At 44.1% G+C, this 21,050-nt stretch overlaps 1 protein-coding gene across 1 annotated transcript in view; it reads right to left on the reverse strand.

The window, feature by feature from the left end:
• CCBE1 (collagen and calcium binding EGF domains 1) overlaps positions 1–13,325 on the reverse strand; it is a 314,798-nt gene extending 301,473 nt beyond the window's left edge. Inside the window, exons 1-2 of the mRNA XM_066602551.1 lie at positions 12,337–13,325; positions 8,847–8,927 (exon numbers count right to left, since the gene is read on the reverse strand). Coding sequence (XP_066458648.1) covers positions 8,847–8,927; positions 12,337–12,443 — 188 coding nt within the window. The 5' untranslated portion in view covers positions 12,444–13,325. The remainder of the gene's footprint in view (positions 1–8,846; positions 8,928–12,336) is intronic.
• Positions 13,326–21,050: the final 7,725 nt, after the last annotated feature.

A 21,050-nucleotide genomic window follows, 5' to 3' on the forward strand; every position in this document is an offset into this window, starting at 1 on the left:
CTGTGATTGGTTCTTCGACCGCTGCTCAGTGAAGCACAGCATAGCTCGATGAACCAATCACAACCATCACATTGGTTCATCAACTGCTGCATTGATTGGTTCTTCGACCGCTACTCAGCCAATCAACAGCCATCACATTCTGAAGGTGGGATTTGTAAATTGGCTGAGTAACCACTTAGCCAACTCATAAATCGTGCCTCCACAACGCGACAGCTGTGATTGGTTCTTTGACCGCTGCATTGATTGGCAGAGCAGCGTTCGAAGAACCAATGAACAGCCATCGCATCTCAGCAACGGCTCAGCCAATTCATAAATCCTGCCTCTACAGCATGAGTGCTGTTGATTGCTTGATTGGTTCTTCGACCACTGCTCAGCTAATCACTGCAGCTGTCAATGAACTAATCTGATGGCTGTAATTGGTTCATAAAGCGCTGCATTAATTGGCTGAGCAGCAGTCAAAGAACCAATCACAGCCATTGCTTCCTGAAGGCGGGATTTATGAATCCGGTAAGCAGGAAGTGATGTTGTAAGAACGGCCAAGGACTGTGTAAACCACGCGGACCTCCAGAAAGCAGCGGGAGGGACCTGGACCAAGCCTGCTAGGTAAGTATAGTAAGATCTTATTTTCCCCCGAAATTAGACCTAGTGCCTTTTTGGGGGGCAAAAATTAATATAAGACAGGGTCTTATTTTCAGAGAATCATGTTATTTAATATCCATATATTATATATATATATATATATATATATATACACACATCTATCTCATATCTATTTTACTATCAGTCTCTCTCATTATCTATCTAATCATCTGTATATTCTTAATTTTTCACAGCCAAGAAATGTGTAATCACCAAACTGTACTATGCAAGTGAGACAAAGCAGTGAGGCATCCCACTGAGCACTCAAGCACTCGCCTGCCGCGCTGACTGATAGGAATCTCTGGTTCTTAAAACAGTACTTGTGAAATCTTCATTTCGTCTTGCCAAACTAGTGGAGAAGTGATTGCTCACTAGGCGGTAAATAGAGCATGATTACACTAATAAGACTTTCCTGAAAGCACATTGAGAAATCAGATTGAATGAAATTACTGAATGATTCTCGGTAATTTTTGAGTTTAAGGAGTCACATACTTCATCTGTGCAATCATCCTTAACCCTTGCTAATAAGTTTGAACATCTGAAATGAAAAATGAAGCAACTTTGTGGATAATCTAAATCAATAAGTTCCTACTGTTTTATGTCTGCGGCTCCTATACTCACCTATATATCTCCATGGTAACAGACTACAAACAATTTAATTTCTACTAGGCAAGTCATAACAATTTCTGTACCTATTGTCAGAAAATAAACCATAAATGGGTTGGCACCAATGCAAGAACTCGTTGACAGCTCAGAAGTTCTGGAGGAGGCACCAAAATTCACAACAGAGGATGGTTTTATTTTTGTCAATTAAGAAAATGCACTGTGAATGAACAAAAGAGAAATGTAAATCACATCAATATTTGGCGCGACCGCCCATTACCTTCACAACTGGATCAATTCTTCTAGGTACACTTGCACAAAGTCAGGGATTTTGTAGGATTACAACGAGCTGTATGATTAACCAATTATACCAAACAGGTGATAATGATCATCATTTACATATATAAGTTGAAATGCACTCATTAACTAAAACAGTAGTGTAGAAGACTTAACTCTTTCCAATCCAATTTGTATCCTGATATTCCTAGGGGGCTTACTCTTTTTCTGCCGTTATAAAATGGCGCTATCTGCTGGCTAAAGCCAGTACTGCATGAGGTGACACGTTGGATAGGCTCCGACAGCAGAGAGGCTGGCAATATACAGTAAGAGAACCCCGACGGACGTCTTCCAACATCGGAGCTGTACAGCCTTAAATCATAATGTCTTTAGACGTTAGACAGTGGATTGGAAAGGGTTAAAACTGGGTGAGGAACAGCCAAACTCTGCCACAAAGGTGAGGTTGTGGAAGAAACTTCCATGTCACAGATCGCACACCATAGCGAAACTGCGCACAGCAACAAGGCATAACATAATTATACTACATTAGTAAGGTTTCTCCTGAGCAAAGATTTCAAAGCGGACTGAGGTTTCAAGATGTGCAGTTCCTTTTGAAGGACAAAGAGAAGGAGAACATTGAAGACAGTAGATGCAGTGGTCGGCCAAGGAAACTGTGCAGCAGATAAAAGACACATCATGCTTAATTTTTTCAAATTTAGATGTCCAACAGTGCCATCGGGTCGGAACTGGCGGAAACCAGTGGGACCCGAGTAGATCCATTTACTTTCCGGAGAAGACTGGCCAGAAGTGGTCTTCATGGAAGAATTACAGCTGAAAATCTATGCCATCAATGTAGAATCAAGGTGAAAGGACTCAACTATGCATGAAAACATGGGAACTGTGGTGCAGAAAAATGGCAGTTGGTGCTCTGGACTGTGCAATATCTGGCTGTAACAGAAGGTAGTTTGTTCAGCAAAGGGCCGGAGAGCAGTACAATAATGGGTGTCTGCAGGCAGCAGTAAAGCATGGTGGAGGGCAGTACAATAATCAGTGTCTGCAGGGAGCAGTGAAGAATGGTGGAGAGCGGTACAATAATGAGTGTCTGCAGGCAGCAGTGAAGCATGGTGGAGAGTGGTACAATAATGAGTGCCTGCAGACAACAGTGAAGCATGGTGGAGAGTGGTACAATAATGAGTGTCTGCAGGCAGCAGTAAAGCATGGTGGAGGGCAGTACAATAATCAGTGTCTGCAGGGAGCAGTGAAGAATGGTGGAGAGCGGTACAATAATGAGTGTCTGCAGGCAGCAGTGAAGCATGGTGGAGAGTGGTACAATAATGAGTGCCTGCAGACAACAGTGAAGCATGGTGGAGAGTGGTACAATAATGAGTGTCTGCAGGCAGCAGTAAAGCATGGTGGAGAGTGATACAATAATGAGTGTCTGCAGACAACAGTGAAGCATGGTGGAGAGTGGTACAATAATGAGTGTCTGCAGGCAGCAGTGAAGCATGGTGGAGAGCGGTACAATAATGAGTGTCTGCAGGCAGCAGTGAAGCATGGTGGAGAGCAGTACAATAATGAGTGTCTGCAGCAGCAGTGAAGCATGGTGGAGAGTGGTACAATAATGAATGTCAGCAGGCAGCAGTGAAGCATGGGGGAGAGTGGTACAATAATGAGTGTCTGCAGCCAACAGTGAAGCATCGTGGAGAGCAGTACAATAATGAGTGTCTGCAGCCAACAGTGAAGCATGGTGGAGAGCGGTACAATAATGATTTTCTGGAGGGAAGAGTGAAGCATGGTGGAGAGTGGTACAATAATGAGTCTCTGCAGGGAGCAGTGAAGCATGGTGGAGAGTGGTACAGAAATGAGTGTCTGCAGGCAGGAGTAAAGCATGGTGGAGGCTCCTTGCATGTTTGGCGCTGCAATTCAGTAAATGGAGTTGTTGGTTTGGTCAGGATTATTGGTGTCCTCAATGCTGAGAAATAGAGGCAGAAACTTATCCATCATGTAATACCATCAGAGAGATGTCTGATTGACAAATTTATTTTGTGGCAGGACAACAACCCCAAACATCCAGCCAATGTCAGTAACAACTATCTTCAGTGTAAAGAAGAACAAGGACACCTGGAAGTGATGATTTGAACAATCCAACCGCCGAGTTCCTTCAAAAAATGTGTGTAAGTGTACCTAGAAGAACTGATCGGATTTAGATTTCTCTTTTGTTCCGTCACTTTGCATGTTACTAATAACCTACTGACACTTCCATTTATGAAAACATTCCTATTTTACAGCATTTTTCGCCACACCTGCCTAAACGTCCGCACAATACTGTACATACAGTGCGCAAAAATTGTATCACCGAGCAGTGGAAAAACATCACCTGGTCAGGACGCACATATTTATGCATACACTCTCCAGTGAAGTGATTGCTCATACCTCGTTTACCGTTTCTGTAGATAAGGCGAGTTCTTGCAGTCTTCCAGCACCTCGGCTATACAGGGATACTTTTGTACAGATAGTATCAGGTTGGACACTTCAACAATATCTTTGCAACTTCTGGATTTCAAAGAAAATATTGCCAAGCAAGCTGCCTATGTAATGTAAGGAATGTATCTCGAGAGCCTCGTGAAGAGCCCTTACCCATAACGAGGACAGTTTGAAGAGCAACTTAGCATTTAAAACAAGTGTATGTTATAATGCAGATGTAGCAGAGCCCAACTTGTCATTTCAGGGTGGCTTCACATCTGCATTGCAAACTCTGATCGGAGGTTCTGTCACAGATCTGGCACAAAATAACCGAAGGAAAGGACCTTCATGCAGCGCTTTTACTTCCGGCTAATTCCAGGCAGCTGCGCATACAGAGGACGGACCCCATTATAATCAATGGGGTCCATTCAGCGCTGTTCAGTTCTATTATAAGAACAAGTTGTACAGCTGTGGGGTTCCCCTTTCCTGCTACCTGAACGGAGCAGGAAACCTAAATCTCTGACACAGGTGTACTTATCAGCTGCACGGCTTGCGTTCTTTAACCCTTTCCAATCCACTGTCTGACCTCTGAAGACATTATCATTTAAGGCTGTAGAGCTCCGATGTTGGAAGACGTCTGTCAGGGTTCTGTTACTGTATATTGCCAGCCTCTCTGCTGTCGGAGCCTATCCAACGTGTCACCTCATGCAGTACTGGCTTTAGCCAGCAGATAGCGCTGTTGTATAACGGCAGAAAAAGAGTAAGCCCCCTAGGAAAACCAGGATACAAATTGTATTGGAAAGGGTTAAGAAGCTTGGGGGACTCTATGACCGCCGGCACTACATGGGGGGGGGGGGAGTTTACAGTATTTATTTACTTGTGCCAGTTTTCAGGCTTCAAAAAGTTGCAAAATTTGAGGCATTCTGTTTTTTTTTGCACAAATACTTAAGTCTTTTTATAGTTTTTACCCCCCTTTTGTCACTTTTCTAGAAGTGGGTGTAGCTTAGCAGGAGTTGTGTGGCCTCCAGCGGCCTGATAGACGGAGGCAGTATTTACACCGGTGAGTGCAATATCGATCCGAGACAATTGCACTTGTTTGTCACTTGTGAGGGTTTACTGTTTTTGCGCGCATGTAAACTGAAAGATTACAGAAATATGTGGCAATATGCGCGTAACAGGCTGATTATGTGGCTCTTTAAACCTCGTTCATGCACAAACATGCTGCGCCAACTGTATTTGTGCGAACGCTAGTGTGGCGCCTGCCTTAAGTTGCCATTTTCAGGCTTCTGCGATACATTTGCATGTTAAAACGCAAAATTTGCATTGCCGTACATGTGTTTTTCAGGCGTATGAAAAAAATTGCATGTGCCTTTCAGTGCAGCTTCAGACGAGCGTATTTCACAATACGCTCGCTCCTGCGCAGAGAACTAGTGTATTGTGCGCACGTGGCTAAGCAAATATTGTGTATATTTTGCAACTTTTGGTCTTTTTATGCCAACATCCAGCACCTTTCCAAAAGTAGACGGGAACTAGATAAAAGTGGGCACGGCCTCACAGGTCCATCAGATTCACTATGAGTATGCCCAAATTATGGCTGAGCCCTGCACCAGCTCGTAGCTGACGTATATATCAGTGTGGTGCACGGAGGTACCACCAGATGTTACAAGTGTATAAAGAACCTTGTGCCCCTTAATATTGTTTTTGCACTTAGACCAATGCAAACTTTAGTTGGACCCTCATATGAAACACTGGCCGCTTTATATTAAAACAGGCAAAGGAAACGCCCTTCTTGATAAATCTGGGCTATATAAGCACATTTACCAAGGTTGGCGCTTCATGCATTGGTCTTATTGCAGTGCCAACTGGGGGAAGATGCGCCACGTTTATTTTCTCGCACATGCCTCTCAACAAATTTTGGTGCATCTTGGACCATTTGTTTGCCAGAAAGTCAAACCTGCAGCAGCTATGAGCTGCTATAGATTAAGTGAGGCCCTCCCTACTTCACAATGCAGGATTGTTGCTCCCTATTCCCCAACGTAGCTACGAATTGGCCACTGGTCGTACTTGCACGGCCAAGGCTCCATTCATTTCAATGGGGGCAAATAAATCCAACAAAGCCAAGCTTACTACTCAGCTATCTCTGTTTGCCCCATTGAAATGAATGAAGATATGGCCGCACACATGTGACCAGCGGCCAATTTGCAGCTACATAATGAGATTTGTACATTCCTTTGCTGCTAATCTCCATTGCAATAATGTAGGCCAAGGGAGCACTGTCTCTCCTGCCAACCATGAGCACCCACCGAGGGGTGAGGATGGATGCGCTGGCAGCAGGAGATGGCGATGGATCTGATGCCAGATGAGGATGTTTTACTGTTGGGTTAATGGGTCTGAAAAATGCGCCTAAGGGACATTTCCCATGAATATGAGGCGTCCTCCTAATTCTTCAGTCGCATCTGAATGTAGGACAATTTGAGCATTAGGAATGACTTTGAAGACATAATGAAGCTACGGCTGCACCCCAGTAATTTCACTAGGGCAGACAGAGACAGGCGAGTATAGTGCTAGCCTAGCTGCCTGCCCCAATGAAATCAATGGAGCCGCGGCTACACATGTATGACCAGCGGCCCATTCACAGCAATTTGCCTACCGAGATCACCGGAAGGAGCAATTCTGCACCTTGCAGTGAGCTCGGTGGGCAACGACCCTTCAAGATGATCCAATGTGCGAAGATATTTCCACTATGCCCAGGTTGGATGCGGGACAAGTTGCCTAGTCTTGCTGGAAGTAACCATTCTGCAGCTCCTCATCACCAGCTCGCTAACAACTATTATCAGCCAACGGTCAGTATGGATGGTGCCATTGAAGAAGACAGTGCGCATGATGCGGTGGCCGGACACATTCTGACTTTTAGGGGATGCAGTGTATTTTTGGGGAATTTCATGTGGGTCATGGCTCCTTCAGACGAACGTATTGGCATGCACAAAATTTGCCTGCGCAATGTGCAGAGAATAGAATTTGATCAATTAACCCCGCCTTCTCCAGAAATGCATGCCAGCACATGCTGCCCCCTAACACCCGTGGCAGAAGTCATCAATAAGTACAGTTCTACACAAAGTCCGAACCAAAATAGGGGCTGCACTTCATACGGAACACCCTATACAAGCAAGGAATCTGAACATGGACGCTCTACGGCCGCTGACAGTGGCGTAATGAATAGCTCTATCTAATATAACATAAGTAGATATCAGGTATCAGCAAAATCCACTTAAGTGAAACTTAGTATATGGATATCAGGAAATCTTGACACAAGTCGTGGCCACAAAAACTCTAAAAATGTGCACAAACGAGCAGCGATCTGCGCTACAAGTGTCACATGATCCAGGTTTTTTGATTTTTTTTTGATATATCACCTAATAAAATACTGAGCGGCGAGTAAGAGCCATCCTGAATGTGAGGCTGAAGTGCAGGGGCGTGTGGTCATCCCCAATAAACAGATGATCTGCCGCAGCGCTGGCTGTACGAGAGCCGCGGCCATAAAAGTACAAAGAGCCCCGTCCGTAATGAGTGGAAGTCACAATCTGCGGAGAGCAGAACTCTTCATTATAGTCTTTTCCAGCCAGACAATTGTAATAAGGACACAAAAGCCGAATCTCCGATGTTAACAAGAAAAGTCTGCAGTGAACTAAGACGTGACATCAGTGCGCCAATAAAATCCCACAAAATCCAGCAAACCGAATCATTCTCATGTGAAGACAGACATGAGAAGGAAAAGCCAATAACTTTCCATTAGCGATATTTTAGATACAATGGACTTTTTCATATAATGATAGGATGTGAATACTTTTGCAACTCGGATTTTTATTGCTCTAAGGCCTCCTTCAAACAACCGTATGCGTTTTTACGTTCGGCCGTACGCACCGCATAATCGCATGAATGAGGACTTGACCCGATCTTTATGTGTATATTTCAAACCATCCACACGGGGCGCTGCTGCGTATATATATATATATATATATATATATATATATATATAAAATATACGCAGAAGCGATGGAAACCATATCTATCTATCTATTTCCTATCTATCTATCTCTATCTCAGTGCAGCATTTTATAAACATATTATTGGTTGCAAGTCAATCCCCGCATGGTTCAGGTAGCCGGCTCAAGGTTGACTCAAGCCCTCCATCCTTCCGAGGTCGGTAAAATGACAACCCAGCTTGGTGGGGAGTAATAAATAATAATTACATGAAAGCGCTGCGTAATAAGTTGGCGCAATACAAATAACAAGATTTATAACAAGATTTATTTATAATTATACCTAAACAACTATATGATTTTAAGAAGTCTCTTCTGTATACTTTTCCTCAGTTTAGGCTCCATTACTGGATTTGACTAAGCAAAATGCGTATTAAAAACATCAGCTTTATTGTGTGTGAGACCCCCAAATGGTTCCTGATCTCCCCTGTAATGACATGCTGTAGCTGTATGAAACGTCTGGCGTCACTGGGACTGTCACTCTGAGTAGAACCTTCTAAAGGAATACTTACACATAGTAAACAAATAGAATCTTGTCATCCATGGGTGCTGAAGTCACATCAGATCCGCCTGCGATGAATAGGCAGGTGCTTTGGTCATCCTAGTCTGACTCCAACCACATCTAAAGCTAAATCTTCTCTTTGCACAGTTAGAACATAAAATTCAATGACACTGTCACAGCACACGGCAGCAAAAGGGTTAATAACCTAGATGTAGATCCCCAAACGCTTCTGGTGCTCAGAAATGGCGCTTTCAACTACATAAGAGCATCAAATCCGGGTTATTACCAGCAGCCAATCATTGGGAATGAACGGCAGAACTTACCTGAAGCAGGTGGTGAGCTCGCCTGTAGATTTTAGACAGGGGTACTTGGTGGTGGTGACTTTGTTCTCTGAGCAGACCTCCCTGCAGATCACAAGGAGCAAAGAAGAGTCAACATAAGGAAGGCAGAGGAACATCTGCAAGCATAGAGCAGTGTTTGGAGCTGCTTTATTGCATTATGGAATTGCACTATGAGTAATTGCCTAATGTGTTCTATTGGAATCTCCAGGTATAAATGGGTTAATCATATCTGAGACTGCTTTCCTACAGCATGCTGGCACTGCTCATGAGTGGCGCTCTCACAAGGAGTGTCGCAATGTTTGCCTGCATGCTGCAGCTTTGAGACAGACATTTAGGGATCACTGAAATGGGCGTATTCTGTCTGTATTAGGGTGACTGCCCACTACAGGTTTCTTTCACTGCAAAATTCGCAGCGTTTTTTTTTCTGCAGGGGTCTATGGGACTTGTAATGTTAAAATCACGATCGCGAAAAATCGCAATTTCGCGGTAAATTGCGATTTGGCGCGGTCGCGATTTTTAACATTACAGGTCCCATAGACCTCTGCAGAAAAAAAACTGTAGTGGGTAGTCACCCTTACATTTCGATTATTTTACAGATGTAATACTGACAGCATGCATCACCATTGAGGGCTCCTTCACACATTTGCGCATGCCTCAGCACAGCGTTTTACGCCATGAACGATTCTTTTTTTACGCGTGTTTAGCGTATTTGACTGTACTTTTTCTGCCCACAGGTGATGTTCATTTGCGCATGGGACACAAACACCTCCAAACTTAAATGGCTACTTAGCTTAATGAGTTGCGGATGTGTTCTCTTCCCAGCGGAATTAGGCAGCGTACTGCGCATCTCCTTGTGCCCCCCCCCCCCGCTGATTTCTACGGGGACCTTTGGTATGCAAATGCGCAGAAAGATAGAGCAGGTCCAATTCTTCATTGCGGAAAATGGAGAGATGAGAAGAAACTGATTGAAATCAATGGTTTCTATTCTCTGCGTATCGCACATGTACATTTTATACACGCAAATACAGCCGTGTGAGGGTGCTTTCCCACAAGTGTATGCGCAAAATGCACGCAATGGCTTATCTGCGCATTTAATGACCCGGAACGTTCATATGGGTGAGGGACACAGCTGCATTTTGAGTTAATTTAGCCTAATAAGTCCCCGGGCAAATTTGCGTAGCTTATTGGGCAATCGAGTGGGTCATGGCTGCGCGTTTGCTCACACCCTATAGACTCCTATGGGGTCTTTGATGTGCAAATGCACACTAAACGAAGGCATGCTGCAGGGTGTTTTTTGCGTAAAAACGTGCGCAAACACGCTCGCCTGTTTCAGCCCTCTGGGCTTAGGGCGTATTCAGATGAGCCTGTATTTCTGTGATAATCACAGCCACATAACTGGATGAAACAAAACCACTGATTTCAATAAGATTTCGTTGATTTCGTTTTCACTATCGGGATTCTCACCCGCTAATTGTACAGGTGAGAAAAGATAGTACCTGCTCTAGATTTCCCGTATGTAGTGAATACTACGGGCAGGCTAGATCGGGCGGCACCTATCTTACCATGTTTTTTTTAAACTCCTGCGCTCTGTCGCGGAGTTTAAAAAGCCAGTGGAAGGTAAGGGATTCCCTTTGTTCAGGCGCAACTACGCTTAAAGAGACGAACGTGTTTTAGCCCCGTTATGCGGGCGCGATAATCATGGCCGTATACCGGGACAAACCGAAACCATTGATTTCAATTCATTTCAGTAGTTTTGTTTTCTCTATCGGGATTCTCGCCCGTTAATCGTACGGTAGAGAAAAGATAGGACCTGCCCTATCTTTTCCGCATGTAGTTAATACTACGTTCAGGTAAGTTCGGGCAGGACTTGTCTTCCTGCTATTTTTTTCAAACACCTGCCCTATGGCACTGAGTTTGAGCTGCCAGCTAGAGGGGAAAAAAAACCTTGTTGAGGCGCAACCATGCTCCGTAGCGGGGAGCGTAGTTGCGCACACGGCCGCCTGAAACCGCCCTAAGTACATAATTACACTAGTGAGGATAACAGGCAAGTTCTGTGCGATTGCGAGATGCCCAGAACTCGCGGGTTGTAATAACTCATTATTTTTAATAGGTTAATTTACATGAGCGATTCAGCGCTCGTACTGACAGCGCGAGATCAGAAAATTGCAGCACATCGTATTTTCATTGAGGTTTTGCATGAGATAAAGACTTGTTATCAGCGGTGTGCCATGCGATCTGAGTTGTGCCTAAGAAAGTCAGACGCAACTGGCTCTTGGCCGTGTAAATATGGCCTAAGGTTGGATTCACACAAGCGTATTTGCGCACCATACACAGTGAATAAAACCTATTCATTTCACTGGGTTCATGTACATACCGTGTTTCCCCGAAAATAAGACAGTGTCTTATATTAATTTTTGTTCAAAAAGGTTTAACTTTTTTTTACATGTATAGCTGCCTGGACACTATTTAAATTGACTTTTTTAATTAACTGTTAGCAGGGCTTAATTTTGGAGTAGGGCTTATATTTCAAGCATCCTCAAAAAGCCTGAAAAATCATTTTGCATCCTCAAAAATTCTGGAAAATCATGCCATGTCTTATTTTCAGAGTATGTCTTATTTTCAGGGTAAGTGTATTTTAAACATGCTTTACACATCGTTCAGCTGAACGCACTGCTGGCCAGCGAGCCAACTGAGATTGCGTATGGCACTGCGCATGCCCGCATATCACACTCGCACGGACATGCGCAGCCTAATTTTTTTTCTTGAATTCCCCACTTTGAAACAATCTATTGCGCATGGACATTGAGCCCTTTAAGTGTTTTGCATCAAAACAATGTACTTTTCATTGCATTTGTTACTCTTTTTCCGTATTACTTGTTGCAAAAATCGCTGTGTCCAGATGTTAGCTGTAGATCAATAGCAAACATGAAATGCACTACGAAAACTTCTTTTTGCGATGTTCTAGTCTCGCATTTTTTTTTAAAAGCAACATACTGTAACATTTGGTGCTTTTTTAGGCAGTTTTGCATAAACTCCTCTATAGGAAAAAAAAAAGTAAAAAAATGTATGTGTATAAAAAAAAACCACCCCACAAACATTTGAAAAAAAATACATACAAGCTAGCTCTCCACCTTGGGGGAATTATTTTAGAATTTTTCTGTAAATTGCAAAGTTTTTTAATACTCAGTACAAAAAGCTTCTTAATCTATAACAGGTTATATTGAAGTGGGGTATTTTTGAAAAATTGCCTCTGGTAAATTTATGGCCATTTGAGCCCATTGCAGATAAAATTCCAGAAACAGATGCAATCATCTGAGATGTGAGCAGCAGCCAGGAGTTATGTTATTAGCAGGAGGGGAGGGGGGTCATGACAGGTAGAATAACCACAGGGGCTTCTCACCTGGAGGTAACTGAATCCATCAAAGTCCCACTGGACACACTAATAATATATCAATAACCTGAAATCACCCACCTGTCTGCTTCCACCTCCTCCCTGTATGTCCAAGCCAGTCCTAGGGACACAAGCAGCAGGAGGCAGCCCAGGCACAGGCAGATCCTCTGGGCACCTCTCTCACACATTGCCCCCTCCTTGCCCAGCTGTTTGAAGTCTTCTTCTTTCGCCCCCAACAACTTCTGCTAAACTTCAGACTTTCTAGTCTTGTAACATGCGCTGTACTTCACAGGACACAAACAGAGCTGGGCTGCAGGGGGCGCTCAGGAGAGTAGAAACCTGCACAAGAACCGGTGAAGTTCAGTGAAGAGGGAGCACAAGTCAGACTATAGCTGTAGCTGCTCAGCCTGGTGTATAATATTGGAGGTGGAGCTCCAAATGCAGATCACAGACCACTGGAAGACAAGTGAAGGACACTGGAAGTCTCACACACAGTCCCAGGCAGCTCCTGCTGCACTTCCAGGAGAGCAGTCCCCTTTCAGGTCCGCTCTCTTCTTGCAAACTCTCTTGTTGCAGATTCTTTTTGGAGCTTATTCCTGAAGGTCTCGATTTCTGATTCCTTTTTGGAGTTTTTTTTATGTTACAGGTTCTCCTTGAAGATCCCTTCTTGTTTGCAGAAGTCCTGAAGGTCTTCTTGACCTCTTCTAGTTACAGATCTCCTTTGGAACGTAATCTCAGATTTTAACTTTTGGAGCTTGATCTCTTCTTGTTAGATCCCCTGGAACTTGGTATCTTCTTGTTGTAGATCTCCTGGGGGTCTTGAGTCTTCTGGATGTATCTCTGGAACTTCTGCTGTGAGTTGTGAGGATCTTCTCTGTTATCTCTGTCCAGTTTTATCTCTTCTCTGCTTTCTCTCTGCTTGCATGATGGGTCTGCTGTAGACCCCTCTCCCCAGATGTCTGATCATGTATCTGATTTTGCAGTGACACCTTTTTTGCAATGTGCTGTTATATGTGTCTCCCTGTCATGCTGCCCCCTTGCTTCTCCTCGTGTTGCTCCTTAAGGTGGGATTGATTTCTTGCTTTCATGTGACAGGTTTGGATTGTAAACCTTGTGGGATGTTTTTCTTTCCTCTTTTTTTGTGCACAGAGGTTGAGTGATCAGAGAGGGAGGAGGGCTGAGCTTGGTATGTCATCTACAAACCTCCTCACAGGGGGGTGCATGACTCCTGCATCTGGACAGTAATATACTACTAATCATTATCTGTCTCTTGCTCTTATACAGTGATACAAAGAATTTGTAAATGTTGCACATTGCACCAGATCTCCTACTGTTCAGCAACTAATAGCCAGAGACTTCATAGTATGTATCTAATAGCAGTGTTTAGAGTTACACATATGATACATTGTTGCAACTTTCATTGTTATTGTTGTTGCCTCCTTAAATAAAGATATTTACCAACCGAAGAGGAGGTTATTTCCCAGCTTTTCCAGTGTCCTGCACGGTAGATCAGCTTATTCAGGCTGAATTCACACGGGCATGTGTAATGTAGGTCAGGAAAAATCTCATTTAGCAGTGATTTTTCAGCACTTTTCAGACATGTACAATGCTTTTGGTGTAAAAAAAAAGTGTGATTTGCATCCCTGTACATGTGTGTGAAAAAAAAAAATCACATGTGGTTCCAATAGATAATAAATGGTAAAAAAACACATCACATTCACATACACATTGCATAGCATGTGGCACAATGTGTTTTTTTTGCTGCCATAGCAAATAACTGGCAATTCTTACACAAGAATTGCCCCAAAATAGGAAATGTTGCTATTTTTCTATCTCAGATAATCAGTCCAAGAGAAGAGTCAATCATCTGAATGGGTTCTTTTCACGTGCGAGTTCTCTCCTAGCTGCAGCCGGACAAATCTTGCATGTGACAATTGCCTGTGTGAATACAGGCAGCAGTACATTACTCTATTTTTGCCATCTAGGATGCAGGGAAAGCTGGGTGATAACCCACAGTGCCATGACAAACAAATTAATAGTCATCCAGGTTTTCCAGAAACAGATTGTAGATTTTAAGACGGCTGAACGTCCTTTTTTTAACAGTTTGACAAAAGAAAACATATCAAGGACATATACAGGCGTAAATATGGTATTAAAGGGGTTGTCTGATTTAGAAAAGTATTTACCCTTTTAGGGCTTATTTACATGGGCGATTTTCTCGCTTGAATTTTGTGCATTTTGTACAATTTTCTTGAACAGCCATGCTGCAAGACAGAGAGAACTGCAGCATGCTTTCTTTTACTACGATATCCCAGAAAACTCACCCATTATTTGTCCCTCTCTTGTACAAACAAGTTTGCTTTTCCTGTTGAAACAACATGTGATTTTTAAAATACATTGCACTTGCAGTGAATATCGCAGGTTTAAGAGTGCAATATCGCTGCAAGTTCCTTGGACCGATATCGCACTGGCCCGTATAAATGCAGCCTTAGGAAATTAAAGAGGCTTTCCAAGCAAATACAATTGAAGACCAATCCTCAGGATAGACCATCAATAGTTGATCAGCAAGGCTCCACCACTCAGGACTTTGACCGATCAGGCACCCATTCTCAGCGTCACAACACTCAGGGATACAGAACAGAAGCAGCTCCCACCGTTGTTTAGTGGTCGGCTCTCGTACTTGCAGGTGCATCTGCCATTGATTTTAATAAGAGCTGTGCCTGCGATTACCAGCACACGGGGGTCGGAGCTAACTGATTCTGTTCTGCACCTACTGGGTGTTGTGGTGCTAACAGTGGGCACCCAATCAGCTGATCGGATGGGCTCCTCAAGCGGTGGATCCCAGCTGATCAATCATTGATGACCTATCCTGAGAATGGGTCTTTAATAGCATTTGCTCGCAAATCCCTTTAATAAAGGGTGATTCTCATCTATTAGCCGGAGCAGAGAACAGCTACAAAGATCTCTCCCTTTATGGAGTTCCTGACTTGTTCATACTTTCCACAGGCAGATTGTTGATTTCAATGAGATTAGTGTAATAATACTTCATTCCACCTCTGGAGGCGCTGCAGGGAGATTAAACACTTTGTACCAGTTTCTCCCATAGATTACACTGTGATCAGATTAGGGTCAGGGGACTCTTCTAACAAAAAGGCATCATGTAAAACAGAGAACATGAAGGATTTACAGGTAAGGGTTAATAAGAGGATATGTAGCCATCCGCTCATTTCTCTGACTTCTCGTGAACTGTAAAATGTTTTGTAATTCATACCGCAGAAACGAGTGTAGTAATAGTAATGTCTTAAAGGGATATTGTTAGTGGATCACGTCTTCAGAAATCTATCTGAATAGATCCCACTACACACCCCAAAGCAGAGATGGTGCGCATATATAATGGTGAAATTCTGTCACAATAGTTTTAAAACTTTTTTTTATAAAAAAAAACTGTTTTTCATTTCTTTACATCTGCAATATGACTTGCGCCAAATTAAAAATACAAGGTCATTAAAAAAGTATTGAAAAGGGGGTTTCTGTCTTTTTTTCAACTGATGGATGGTAGTTGATGGACGGGGTATGCTTCTCGGGATCCCTGTACATCAGTTGATTGTCTGTCCCGCGGACCAAAGAGGAAGTGAGATCGCCTCGCTTCTAATCCACTTCCTGCTCCTGTTACTAACATCCGGTCTGGGAAGGAAGTGTAAGAGCAGCCGACATGAAGCTGGTGCTCCCACCTCTTCCTTTGTTCGCTGATGACAGCGCAAGGGGCTTGATGATCAGCTGATGGATGGAGAGCCCGAGGAGCGGAGTCTGACCATCAACTACTGATGACCAATCCAGAGGATGGGTCATCAATTGAAAAAAGGGTAAAAATCTCCTTTAGGGTGGATTCAGACGACCGTACATCGGCTAGGTTTTCACGCCCAGCCGATATACGGCGTCTCTCTCTGCAGGGGGAGGAGGCTGGAAGAGCCAGGAGCAGTGCTCTGAGCTCCGGCTCCCTCTCCGCCCCCCTGCACTATTTTCAATGAGGAGAGGCGGGACGGGGGCCTAGCTAATTCCTGGAACTTAGCCCCGCCCCTGTTCCGCCTTCTCCCATTGCAAATACTGCAGAGGGGGTGGAGAGGGGGCGGGAGCTCAGAGCACTGCAGAGAGAGACGCCGTATATCAGCTGGGCGTGAAAACCCAGCCAATATACGGTCGTCTGAATCCACCCTTAAAGTGTTAGCGGATAAATGTGGAGTCAATGTGCTCCCCGAATCCTCTATGAGAATGGAGTGCACATGCATGACCATCGATTTATTCCCTTCTTCAAGGAGATTGATGTCCTCAGCAAGTTTCCTCCATCACGCATGCACACCATTGTTCCACTCTCATAAAGAATTCGGGGTGCACAGATCTTGGTGTCACCAGGGGTCTGCCCCCAGCAATCTGACATTTATCCCACATGCAGTAGGTAGGGCATAAGACTAGGGATACATGGCAACGTTATGCATGCGACGTGTTGCATCTAATGATTGTCAATGGTGTAGTGCTCCCACTTATGACCTAATGCAACTGTGGCATGATAGCCGCAGAAAACTCAATTTGATTGAACTTTGGTTGCAGGTTGCAAGCGACTATTACCACCATAGACATCAATGTAAGGCTTTATTCACATGAGCGTATATTGGCCATTGCTTTCACGGTCGGCCGATATACGCTACCATCTGATGCGTTGGATTCCAATGCATCAGATCACAGAGGCGTATTCTCGCGCCGTAAAAGTGCCTGGCCGGTCAATATAGCGCCAGGCGCTATTATGCTGGGCAGGAAAGCTAGTCCTGGAACTATTTTTCCCGGCCGGAATACAGCCTCTGCCATAGAATACTATGGGAGCCAATGACAGCTGCCGGAGAAGGGAGGTGGGAGGGAGTTTAGCAGCGTGACTTCTAAACCTAATCCCTCTTCTCTCCTCCTCTCTGCCCTTGCCAGCTATTTGTAATGGGAGGGGGTAAGATGGGTTGAGGCTAGTTGCTAAACTCCCACCCCATCCCGCCCCCTCCCATTGCTGGCTGCCAACAAGGGGTGGAGAGTTATCACACTAGCTCCCGCCCCATCCTGCGTCCCCCCGTTGCTGAGCGCTGGCGAGGGGGAGGGAAGGGGGAGACAGCTTAGCAGAGCTAAACTGTTTCCCACCGCCCAACAGCATTGCGGGCTCGGCGTATATATACATGTTTCTACGGCGCCGGCAGACGAACATAAAAACGCTGACGCCCGTGTGAAGGAACCCTAAGTCTCATGTGACTGTGACTTGGATGTTTGAGCCAAATCGCAGCCTTAAAACAGTCACAGACAAATTGTGCTACTTTTTTGTAGCCGTCGCAAGTAAAAAATAATAGCAATATGGAGACAGAAATGCGGAAAATAGGGCATGCTGTGTTTTTAAAGAAGGCCGTGAAATATACGGCCATGTGAATAAATATATGGGTTTATATCAGCTCCGTATTAAGGTCCACAAAACACGGAGCAGATACAAAGCTAAAATACGCTCATCTGAAAACAGCCTAAGGGATCTATCTCATGAGCGTATATCTGCTGCGTTTTCACGGCCAGCCGATATACGCTACCCATCTGATGTATTGGTTTCCAATGTATCAGTTCAGATGGGCGTAAAAATATCCGGCTGGCAAAGATAGAGCATTGTGGTCGGACGTTTTTACGCCGGCCAGAAGAGTTAGTTCTGGAACTATCTTCGGACAGAATACGGCGGCCACTGCCATAGACTCCTATTGAAGCCTATGACAGCTGCCAGGAAAAGGGGGGGGGGAGGGTAAGCAGCGTGAATGCTGAAGCCCCTCCCCCTTGCCGGCTGTCTGCAATGGGAAGGGGCGGAATGGGGCGGGAGCTAGTGTGATAAAGTCCCACTCCCTCTGCCTTGCCAGCAGCTCCCATAGGCTGGAGTGGAGAGGGGGAGGGACTAGCTCTGCTAAGCTCCTGCCCTCTCCTCTTGTCGTAAGCTGGCAAGGGGTGAAGAGGGGGCAGGAGAGCTAAACTCCCACCCCCCCCCCAGCCGACTGTATCCCGTGACTGCGGTGTATATGCGCCACAGCCTCAGCCATCTGAAAGGTAGTTAAAACGGTAGTTGCAGCCATGACTTGGTCACTGCTGCCTCTCGCTCACGCAATTTTTGGCCATGCTGGGACCTTGATACGGCTGGCCAATAATCGTCACACCTGTGTGAATGAAGCCTAAATGTCATAGTGGAAAAAAACGTTAGGTGTGTTCACATGTATAGGAAATGCTGCGTGTCCGCACCAAAATCTGCCACATTTCCACATCAAAATCCGTACCACTAGTGCAGATTTTCGCGCAAATTCAGCTGCAGACCCACACAGCTGATTTGAGCCTCCCACAGCTGATATCTGACTTTCAGATACTTAACCCCCAAGTGACGGCCAATACACCTTTTTACTGACCTCACTGATGGGTTTTAAACCTGCACATAGATTTTTTTTTTGCTAACTATTGATAGCCAGGCTCCTGCTCTAACCGCCAGTACTGGAGAAACCTCAGAGCGTGGCAGCTTAGCCCCTTACATGCCACAATCAATAGCAACTACAGAATGTAAGCAAATGAGAGAAGGGGGCTCCTCCTGTCACCCATCTGCACCCTACAGTTTAACAAAGCTTAATTTAAAGAAAAAAAACTTTAAAAAGTAAACACATTTTTTCCCAGAAAAACTCTTTAATTGGATAAAATACCCCAAAAAGTTTTAGGCTAACTTCACACTGGTAAGTGCAATATTGGGTTGTGAATCACGGCCCAATATCGCGCTCGCCAACATGCGATTTTACTGCGGATGCAAGGCGTTTTTGTAACAAAACCGCCTGTATCACTTCTGTGAAGTAGCGCTCCTCTGCCACAACTGTCAGCCACGGTGGAGGATCGCAGAATTTCTCCCATTGTTTCGAATGGGGAAACCTTGCATCACACCTGAAAACAATGGGGGATTTGATGCGAGAACACACACAAGGATAGGACATGCCGCAATTTGTTTCCTGCATCATATCGCGATGCGAAGGGGGAAAACATCGCTCATGTGTATGACCCCATTCAAAAGAATGGACTTCATATTCGTGCGAGATTTGTGCAAATTTTTCACCCATGTGACACCGGCCTTTAACCCCTTCCCGCTCCAGGATGTACATTTACGTCCTGGAGCGTCGGGGTATGTATGCAGAGAGGTCGTGGGGCGTCAGCTGTTTACTACTTATTAAAAAATCAAAATAATAAAAAAAACAATACATATTTGGTAAAAGTCCGATCTATCAAAGTAGCACATAGGACGTTGAACATCGTCCGAAAAAAAAAATAAGGAACGCCAGAAATGCACTTTTTCAGTCACCCTGTCTCCCAGAAAAGAACGCAATGAAAAGCAATCAAAAAGTCGTATGTATTCCGAATTGGTACTAATGGAAATTACAGGACATCCGGCAAAAAATGAGCCCTCGCTCAACTACGTCGATGGAAAAATAAAAAAGTTATTGCGCGCACAATATAACCGCAGAAAATAATTGAAAAAAATTAAATGTCTTTGAAAAAAAAATGTATAGTAAAAAAAAAAAAATATAAGTTTTTTTTCATTTTACTCCAATTAGAATTTTTTCAGTACATTATATGGTACTTTAAATAGCGCCATTAAAAAATACAACTCGTCCCACAAAAAACAAGCCTCATACAGCGACGTCGATGGATAAATGAAGGAGTTATGATTTTTTTTAAAGGGGGGAGGAAAAAATGAAAACGGGGGGGGAAAAAAAGGGCCATGTCATTAAGGGGTTAAAAGCAAACATAATCGTTATTATCGCGTTTGTAACGACCCATACAATGAAAATATTTTATTTATCTCACTCACTTGGTGAATGTTGTAAAAATAAGTTTAAAAAGTACCAGCAGAATTGCTATTTTTCTTTCACTCGCATTCCCAAAAAGTGCAATAAAAAACAAGCCAAAAGTCCCATGTACCTCAAGCTGGTACCAATATAAACAACTCTTCCTCCAAAAAACAAGACCTCACAGAGCTGCGCTGATGGAAAAACAACATTACGCTAGAATACGGCCATGCAGACAATTGTTTGGTTTTTTTTACAAACTTTTTTTATTATGAAAAAGTAGTAAAAAAAAGTCTATATAAACTTGGTACGCCGTAATCGTGCCGAACAAGGAGCCGGCGGGATGTTCCATCTCCCCCAAAAAGATGTCAAACACATTATTTGTACCCCAGAGTGGGACCATTAAAATATACAACTTGTTCCCCCCCAAAACACAAGCCCTTATGGCTGTTGCAATGCGACAATGGAAATAGTTTGGTCCTTAAGGCACAAAATAGGCTGGTCACTAAGGGGTTAAGAAAAGGCTTAAATCATGTGATTTCGGCAGGGTGATGCGGAAGCGCGACCATTAGTGAAGGGTGCGGGCAGTGAGCGGCACCTTCTTGCAGATCTGTACTTGCTGCTGTTAGAAATCTGCATTGAAATCTGGTTTTTGATGCGGAAATACTGAGGATTTTGGTGCGAATCCACAACATTTCCGCTACGTGTGAAGGATTACAGAAAAACATTGTTGTAGAGTCAGAAAAAAACTAATTAAAAAATCAATCCAACATTCTGCCCGAGCGAGTCTTCATCCGATAATACAAGCCATACGGACACGAGTCGCCCTAGCGGGAGAAGATATACTGTGTAGACACGTGGATCCTTTGAAGTAGGACTGCGCTTTCTATCACCACATCTGTTTCACGGTAATTCCGCCGGAAA

The sequence above is a fragment of the Eleutherodactylus coqui genome, chromosome 5, assembly GCF_035609145.1.
Source record: "Eleutherodactylus coqui strain aEleCoq1 chromosome 5, aEleCoq1.hap1, whole genome shotgun sequence".
Taxonomy (NCBI): Eukaryota; Metazoa; Chordata; class Amphibia; order Anura; family Eleutherodactylidae; genus Eleutherodactylus; species Eleutherodactylus coqui.